Source organism: Amblyraja radiata, unplaced genomic scaffold (genome assembly GCF_010909765.2).
Source record: "Amblyraja radiata isolate CabotCenter1 unplaced genomic scaffold, sAmbRad1.1.pri S154, whole genome shotgun sequence".
Lineage (NCBI taxonomy): Eukaryota > Metazoa > Chordata > Chondrichthyes > Rajiformes > Rajidae > Amblyraja > Amblyraja radiata.
Window position 1 is genome coordinate 224,672 of NW_022630140.1, and position 9,490 is coordinate 234,161.

Here is a 9,490-nt window from a genome sequence, read left to right on the forward strand (position 1 = left end):
GTCTTCTTGGGTCCTCTCTGACCTCTTCTCTTTCTCATCCAGTTTTTACGATAAGATCGTTTTAAATCCCAAATCCACCGGTACCGTTTGATGGAGTCAGTACCCTCGACGTTCAGCAAACCTGATAAGATTTTTTAACTCGATCCTGGCATGGGAGTTGACTTTAAACACGATTTGTTGGAGGAGAGCTCAGTGCAGCTGCCTTCACTGCTTCATAGCAGCCACCGGAAGTCAAACTAACAACACTTCAACTGCCGAAAAGCAAGGGTGGAATGGCTTTACCAAATCTGAGGAAATACCTTTATGCAGCTCAACTCAGACCTCTGGCTTGTTGGTGTAGACCTGATTATGAATCTCGATGGAAAGAAATGGAAAGGGAGATACAGGGTTACCAGACCCAGATTTTGGTGGGAGACAAATATCTGAGAGGGGCTTTGAGACATGCTATGGATCCAATAGTAGCATTTACGTTAGAAATATGGAATGTTATAGTGGAAAAATACAAATTACAAAGAGGGGTTCACGCATTGAAATGGTTCGCATATGACTCAAAGTTTAAGCCAAGGGTGTATGATTCAAAATTCAAAGAATGGGCACAAAAGGGCATAACGGCAATGTATACAGTTTCAGAAAATGGCCAGTTTATGAGCTTCCAAGATTTAAAGTCAAAGTATAGTCTCGAAAACAAAGATTGTTTTAGATACTTGCAATTAAGAGACTACTTTACAAAAGTGATAAGGCCAGAACTAGATGAAACTTCAAATAATGTGATCAAGGTGATTGTGAATGCATACAAACAGAAGGGGTCTCGGGTCATCTCTGCTTTCTACCAAGCTCTGGTGGGAAGCGGGGGAGAATCAATGCTCTATATAAAAACAAAATGGGAAGCAGAATTAAAGATTCAAATAACAGAAGAACTATGGTATCAAATGTGTGAAACACAATGTTCATCCACAAGCTCACTAGTATGGAGAGAATTTTGCTGGAAAAATCTATCTCGCTTTTTTATAACACCCAAAATAAAAAGCAGTCAACTTGCTGTCCAACAACACTGTTGGAGGCTGTGTGGGAGTACGGAGGCAGACCACTCGCATATTTTCTGGAACTGTGTAAAGATAAGGCCATACTGGGAAAATGTTAATGCAGCTGTAAAAAATATCTTGGGTTATAAAATCTCAAATACCTGCCCTGTGATGTATCTGGGGCGTATTAAAGATATTGTAAAAATAGAAGATACATATTTGATTAAAGTTTTGCTTGCAGCAAGTAAGAAGGCCATTACCTGGAATAGCTTAATGAAAAAAGTCCAAAACAGGAACAGTGGTTAGAAATTGTGCGAGACATCAGAAATATGCAGAAATTGACATATTCCTTGAGTCAAGGAGAATTCATTTGAGAAGATCTGGGAAAATGGACCGTTTATTTGAGCCATGACGCCAATTAGATAAATGCAGAGCTAGATATGGGAAGATTGCGTTATATAGAACTAGATGGTATGTTTATATGAATATTGACTTATCTCCAGATAACTAATCAATGTTTTTTTCTTTTTTTAATTTGGTAAGTGAACCACATGGTCTTATTACAATTTTTTTATATATTAACTTTTTTTTTTTTTACCACCGATCTACTTATTATTTTTTTTTAATTGCTGTTTTTCTTACTTTGTTTTATTTATGGTGATGGTGTTGCACTGTTTTGTATATATCTCTTAAAAATCAATACAAATGTAAGTGAAAAAAAAAGATTACAGCTAACTTAATGCGGCATTCCAACATGAAAAGGTTCCCCACTCCTGGGCTAACGTCTATAATTCCGTTTCCTCTCTTCCGCCTTTCTTAAAAAAGTGGCATAACATTAGCTACCCTCCAATCCACAGGAGCTGGTCCTGATCGATAGAACATTGGAAAATGATCACCAATGCGTCCAAGATTTCTGAGCCACTTCCTTAAGTACCCTGGGATGCAGACCATCAGGGCCTGGGGATTTATCAGCCTTCAGTCCCATCAGTCTACCCAACACCATTTTCTGCCTAATGTGGATTTCCTTCAGTTCCTCCGTCACCCTAGATCCTCTGGCCACTAGTACATCTGGAAGACTGTTTGTGTCCTCCTTAGTGAAGACGGATCCAAAGTACCTGTTCAGTTCATTTGCCATTTCCTTGTTCCCCATATTAAATTTCTCCTTTTCAGTCTTCAAGAGTCCATTTAACAATTGTTTTCTTCTTCACATATGTAAAGTAGGAACAGACGATGCTGGTTTAGAAAGAGAGATCTCCTGGAGTAACTTGCACCTCTGATGAGCATGGACAGGCAACATTCTAGGTCAGGACCCTTCGTCAGACTGCTTTCTGTGGGGGGTGGAGAAAGTTGGAAAGGAGAGGTGGGAGTGGTCGCCTTAGATACCCTTCCCTCTACAGATGCCGCCTGACCCAGAGTTCCTCCACAGCTTTAGAGGGAATGGACAGATGACGTTTTGAGTCAGGACCCTTCTTCAGATTGAGTGGAGAGGGTGCGGGGAGGAAGCTGGAAAAGTGAGATGGGGGCTGGATAAAGCCTGGCAAGTGATAGGTGGACACAGAATGCTGGAGTAACTCAGCGGGACAGGCAGCATCTCTAGAGAGTAGGAATGGATGATGTTTCGGGTTAATTGCCTTCTTCAGAAGTGATAGGTGGATATAGGTGAGGGAGACACAAGATACTGCAGATGCCGGAATCTTTCACAGAACACAATTTAGTTAGATGCGCAGAATCTGGGCTATGGGGAGATTAAATGGCCTCCACCTGCACCTATTTTCTATGTTTCTAATCTTTTGCTCAGAGTGGGGGAGTCGAGGACCAGAGGACAAGGGGTTGATGGTGAAGGGGAAAAGATTTAATAGGAATCTGAGGGGTAACCTTTTCACACAAAGGGTGGTGAGTGCATGGAACAAGCCGTCAGGGGAGGTAGTTGAGGCTGGGAATATCCCCATGTTTAAGAAACAGTTACACAGGTACGTGGATAGAACAAATTTGGAGGTCAAATACAGGCAGGCGGGACTAGTGCAGCTGGGACTAGTCGTTGGTCGTTGCAGGCAAGTTGGGCCAAAGGGCCTGTTTCCACTCTGTATCACTCTTTAGCTCAAACACAGAGTTCTGGAGTAGCTCAGTGGGTCAGGCAGCATCTGTGGAGAACATGGATAGGTGACATTTCACAGTGCTGGAGTAACTCAGTGGGTCAGGCAGCATCTCAGGAGAACATGGGTAGGTGCCATTTCAGGTCGGAACCCTTCTTCACACTGACACGATGTTAGCAGATGAGGGGGTGATCGGCAGATGAGTGGAGTAAGTGACAGGCGAGAGAAAATAAGGAGATAAAAGGGTAGAGAAGTAGCGTGGAATATATATGTGCAGCTTTAAGGGACATTGTGTTCAAGAAGGAACTGCAGATGCTGGAAAATCGAACGTAGACAAAAAGTGCTGGAGAAACTCAACGGACGCGCCAGCATCTATGGAGCGAAGGAAATAGGCAACGTTTCGGGCCGAAACCGGACATTGGTCAGGTAGCATTTGGAGTATTGCATACAGTTCTGGTCACTCCATTACAGGACTGATGTGGAGGCTTTGGGGAAGGTGCAGAGATGGTTAACCAGAATGGTTTAAAAACAATGAACTGCAGTTGCTGGTTTACAAAAAGGACACAAAGTGCTGGAGTAACTCAACGGGACAGGCAGCATCTCTGGAGAGAACGAATGGGAGACGTTTCAGGTCGAGACTGAAGAGGGTCTCGACCCGAAACGTTACCCATTCCTTCCAGCATTTTGTGTTTACCTAAACAGCGCCTATCCATCCACGTGGCGGTGTGCCAGCAGGCTGGAGGAGCGGGCAAAGGCCTTGCCACAGAGCGGGCAAGTGAAGGGGCGCTGGCCGATGTGGACTCGCCGGTGCTCCAGCAGGTGGTCAAGGCAGGTGAAGCCCTTATCACAGGACAGGTTCACCGGGCTCACGGGACGCTCACCGTTGTGGGTACACTGGTGCTGCCAAAGTCTAGACATGCGGGTGAAACCCGTGTTCACTCAAAGGGTCTACTTCTGGTGAGTATCCGCTGGTGCTCCCGCAGCCCCGTCCTCTCTTGTCACAGTGGGAGCAGCTGCTCGCCGACGTGGGTCCGCCGGTGCTGCCGCAACCCCCGCGAGCTGTCAAACTCCTCACCGCAGTACGGGCAGTCGTAGGGCTGGCCACTGGTGTGCACGTGCTCGTGAGACAGGGCGTGGGAGGCCATGGTGAAGCGCACACCGGTTTCCTCCAACATTTCAAAGACTTCAGGATTGTAGATTAATCGGCTGGGGACGGGACGGTCGCCAGCGTGCACCCGCTGGTGGGACAGCAGCTTGGAGGAGCGGGTGAAGCCCTTGCCGCACTGGGCACAGGTATAGGGACGCTCGCCAGTGTGGGTGCGCTGGTGCACCAGCAGGGTGCTGGAGCGGGTGAAGCTCTTGCCGCACTGAGCGCAGGTGAAAGGGCGCTCGCCGGTGTGGGTGCGATGGTAGTCCAGCAGGTGACCGGACTGGGTGAAGCCCTTGCCGCACTGGGCACAGGTGTAGGGACGCTCGCCGGTGTGGGTTTGCTGGTGAACCAGCAGGTGACTGGACTGGGCGAAACCATCGCCGCAATGGGAGCAGGTGTACGGACGCTCGCCGGTGTGGGTGCGCTGGTGCACCAGCAGGTAGCTGGAGTGGGTGAAGCCCTTGCCGCAGTTGTTGCAGGTGTAGGGACGTTCCCCAGTGTGCAGGCACATGTGTCTCTTCAGGTCCGGCGACGACTTGAAGCTTTTACCGCAGTCGGAGCAGGTGAAGGGCTGCTCACTGCTGTGCACCCGCCGGTGCTTCTGCAGCTCCGACAACTGGGCAAACCTCTTACCACAGGTGGAGCACCCAGAGGGCTTCTCGCCCGTGTGCACCCGCCGGTGCACCTTCAGGTGTTTTGCCATCTTGAAGCTCTTGCTGCAGTCGGAGCAGGTGAAGGGCCTCTCGCTGAAGTGCATGCGGTTGTGCCGCAGCAGGTTGCTGTAGTGGGTGAAGCTCTTGCCGCATTCCAAGCAGTTGAAGGGCCTCTCGTCGGAGTGCATGCGGTTTTGTGCTGCTGCAGGTGATCATAGCGGGTGAAGCTCTTGCCGCACTCGGAGCAGTCAAAGGGGCGTTCTCCCGTGTGCACCCGCCGGTGGGTCTCCAGCTCGCTCGGGTACTGCCAGGCCTTACCACACACGTCGCACTCATAATGCTCCTCCTTGTTGTGCCCCGCCATGTGGTCCTCCACCGAAGTTAAGCCCCTCGAGCTCAGCCGCACACAGAGCAGATGGGGGGGGGGGTTGCTCACCGGCACCTCAATGGTCGCACATGTCCCCGTCTCTCCATCCACAGCAGCGGCTCCTAAACCATGCAGGAGCGGAACACAGAGGGTCAACAAGCTTGCAAACAGGACATTAATAACAGATGGTACACAAAATTGCTGGGGAAACTCAACGGGTGCAGCAGCATCTATGGAGCGAAACCCTTCTTCAGAAACCATTACTAACAGATATTGGGTGCGTTTATGGCGGAGGAAACCGTTATATAATTCTGCACGGCACAGTGGCGCATCGGTACAGACCCGGGCTCGATTCAGACTAAGGGTGCTGTCTGTGTGGAGTTTGTACGTTCTCCCCTTGACCTGTGTGGTTATTTACTCAGGGTGCTCCGGTTTCCTCCAACATTTCAAAGACTTCAGGATTGTAGATTAATCGGCATCCACAAAATTGTTAAATTGTACCTAATGTGCGTAGGATAGTGCTAGTGTACGGGGTGATCGCTGGTCAGCGCGGACTCCAAGACCTGTTTCCGCGCTGCATCTCTAAACTAAACTAAACTAAAGAAGGGTCTCGACCCAAAATGTCACCCTTTCCTTCTCTCCACAGATGCTGTCTGACCCGCTGAGTTACTCCAGCATAATCTTTCCATCGCTCGTTCTCTTTTTGTCGCTGTCTCCCTCTCTCTGTCTTTATCTCTATCTCTATCTGTCTGTGTCTCTCCCTCTCTGTCTCTCACTTTCTCTAGATCCCTCACTCTCCGTCTCTCTCTCACTCTCTCTCTCTCTCTCTCTCTATATGTCTCCCTGTGTGTCTCTCTCTATGCCTCTGTGTCTCTCTGTCCCTCCCTCCCTATGCATCTCTCTCTGTCCATCTCTCTCTCTCTCTGCCCCTCCCTCTCTCTCTCTCTCTCCCTCTGTCCCTCTCTCTCTCTCACTATCTCTCAGTCCGTCTCTCTCTCTGTCCCTGCCTCTCTCGCTCTCTCTCCCTCTGTCCCTCTCTCTTTCTGTCCGCACACTCTGTCCATCTTTCTCTATCTGTCCCTCTCTCTCCACCTCTCTCTCCCTGTCCGTCTCTCACTCTCTGTCCCTCGCTCTCTGTCCCTCTCTCTCTATCCCTCTCTCTCTGTCCCTCCCTTTCTCTGTCCCTCTCTCTCTCTGTCCCCTCTCTCTCTATCTGCCCCTCCCTTTCTCTGTCCCTCCCTCTCTCTCTGTCCCCTCTCTCTCTATCTGTCCCTCCCTCTCTCTGTCCTCCCTCTCTCTCTCTCTGTCACTCTCTGTCTCTTTCTGTCCCCCTCTCTCTGTCTCTCTCTCTCTCTCTGTCCCTCTGTCTGGATCGCTATCTATGTCTATGTCTCTCTCTCTCTCTCTGCCCCCCCCCTCTCTCTCTCTCTCTCTCTCTCTCTGTCCCTCTCTCTGTCCCTCTCTCTGTCCCTCTCTCCCTGTCCCTCTCCCTTCTCTGTCTCTCTCTGTCCCTCGCTCTCTCTCTGTCCCCCCCTCTCTGTCCCACTCTCTCTGTCCCACTCTCTCCCTGTCCCTCTCTCTCTCTCTCTCTCTCTCTGTCCCCCCCCTCTCCCTCTCTTTTTACCCTAATATATCTAAAGAAGCGTTTACTGTCCTTCCTTATATTCCTGGCCAGCTTCCCTTCGTACTTCATCTTTTCAGCCCGTATTGCCCGTTCTGTGTCCTTCTGTTGTCCTATGAAAGGCTCTGTGTGTGTGCGTCTCTCTCTCTCTCTGCCCCCCCCCCTCTCTCTCTCTCTCTCCCTCTCTGTCCCTCTCTTACTCTATCGCTCTCTCTGTCCCTCTCGCTCTCTCTCCCTCTCCCTCTGCCCCCCTCTCTCTGTCCCTCTCTCTCTCTCTGCTCCCCCTCTCCCTCTCTTTTTCCCTTAACATATCTAAAGAAGCTTTTACTGTCCTTCTTTATATTCCTGGCCGGCTTTCCTTCATACTTCATCTTTTCTGCCTGTATTGCTGTTTTGTTTCCTTCTGTCCTATGAAAGTTTCCCAATCCTCTCATGCCTTAATAGTCCCCTTTATTGTCTCTCTCTCTCTCCCTTTCTGTCTCTGTTTGTCTCTCTTTCTCTCTGTCCCCCTCTCTCTCGGTCTCTACGTCTCTCTCTATCTGTCTCTGTCTGTCTGGCTTTCTCTCCCTCTCCCTCTCTCTCTGTTTCTCTCTGTCTCTCTCCCTCTGTATATCTGCCTCTCTTTCTCTCTACTTCGCTCTCCCCCCTCTCTCTTTCTGTCGTTATCTCTCCCTGTGTGTGTCTCTCTCTCTGCTTTCTCCCTCTCTGTATTTCTCTTTCTCTGTCTCTCTCTTTGTCTCTCTCTCTGTCTGTCTCTCACTGCTTCTCTCATTCTCAATTTCAATTCAATTTAAAAACTTTATTGGCATGATAAAAAAACATTGTTATATTGCCAAAGTATAAAACATGACATACATATTTGAAGCATAAGTAAAAATACAAGTATACAGTGCATGGATAGATATGTCCCTGTACATAAACTTGCAATAGGCCTATAGCCCTTTATTGATTGCTACACGTTCTTGTAGATGTAAGCAGTACAAAACAATAGCAAGTTTAGCTATTCAATATTAATTTCTTAGTGTTAGTTAATGTCGATTAGTGTGTGCGTACATATGTGCATGTTGGTCATTCACCGTCTCTCAGGTTATGGCATGCTGTTACGTATTGTGCATCAAGATGTGCCGTATTTCCTTCGCCAAGGATTATTCTTAGTTTTGATGTATCAACTAGTTCTTTAAAGTTGGTCATTCACCGTCTCTCAGGTTATGGCATGCTGTTACGTATTGTGCACCAAGATGTGCCGTATTTCCTTCGCCAAGGATTATTCTTAGTTTTGATGTATCAACTAGTTCTTTAAAGTATGCTTTCCTTGTTTTGTCAAATTTTGTGCATTTTAGGAGGAAGTGCACCTCTGTTTCAACCTCATCTGTCACACAATGGCCGTATATTCTGTTTTCTCTTGGTTGCCAGAATCTCTTCTGTCTTCCTTTTTCAACTGCCAAATAGTGGTCACTTAACCTGTATTTGGTGAGGGTCTGTCTCTGCTTTATGTCTCTAACAGTTGAGAGATAGTCTGCCAATTTATAGTCTCTTTTTAGGGCACGGTAACATTCTAATCTGTTTTGGCTTTTGGTTTCTTTATCCCAATATTCCAAGTACGTTTCTTTACATTGTTTGATAATTTGGTTCACTCTAACTGGTGATTGGGGGCCAGTATTGATCTGAGGCCGGTCAGGGTTTAACTGGATAGGGTTTAACTGAATAGGGGTAGTTAGTCTCAGTACCAACTTACACAGGGAACTCTTTTCTGGGCTCCTCTTGTGTTTGAAGGGCTTTAAACTGGAGGGGATCTGGGGGCTAGATTTAATGTGATTCCATGAATTTAGTGCTCTTTTCTGGATATTTATTATCAGTGGGTATCTGCCTAGTTCCGCCCTACATGCGTTTGTTGGTGTTTTCCTTTGGATACGGAGGATGTTCCGACAAAATTCTGCATGCAGGGCCTCCGTTGTATGTTTTTCCCATTTACTATAACTATGGTGACTGAGTGGACCCCATACTTCACTACCATAAAGCGCAATAGGCTGGATTACACTGTCAAATATTTTAGTCAGATATTCTCTCTGTCTCTGTGTGTCTCTCTCTTTCTTTTGTTCTCTCTCTCAGTCTCTCTGTGTTTCTCTCTATGTCTCTCTCTTTGTCTGTCTCTTTCTCCGTGTCTCTCACTCCATCTCTCCCTCTCTGGCTGTCTCTCACTGCTCCTCTCATTCTCTCTGTCTCTCTCTCTTTCGTCCTCTCTCTCTGTCTCTCTCTATCTCTCTCGCTATGTTTCTCTCTGTCTCTGTCTCTCTTTCTCCTTCTCTGTCTCCCTCTCTCTATGTCTCTCTATCCGTCTCTCTTTCTGTCTGTCTCTCTCGCTGTCTGTCTCTCTCTCTCTCTCTCTCTCTCTCTGTCAATTCAATTTCAATTTAAAAACTTTATTGGCATGATAAAAAAATACATTGTTATATTGCCAAAAACATGACATACATATTTAAGATGCATAAGTATAAATACAAGTATACAATGCATGGATAGATATGTCCCTGTACATAAACTCGCAATAGGCCTATAGCCCTTTATTGATTGCAACTGTCTCTTT

At 47.4% G+C, this 9,490-nt stretch overlaps 1 protein-coding gene across 1 annotated transcript in view; it reads right to left on the reverse strand.

Moving 5' to 3' along the window:
• Positions 1-4,581: 4,581 nt before the first annotated feature.
• LOC116969313 (zinc finger protein 239-like) overlaps positions 4,582-9,490 on the reverse strand; it is a gene marked incomplete at its 3' end in the record, with an annotated part of 38,694 nt that continues 33,785 nt past the window's right edge. The window contains exon 3 of the mRNA XM_033016177.1: positions 4,582-4,755. Coding sequence (XP_032872068.1) covers positions 4,582-4,755 — 174 coding nt within the window. The remainder of the gene's footprint in view (positions 4,756-9,490) is intronic.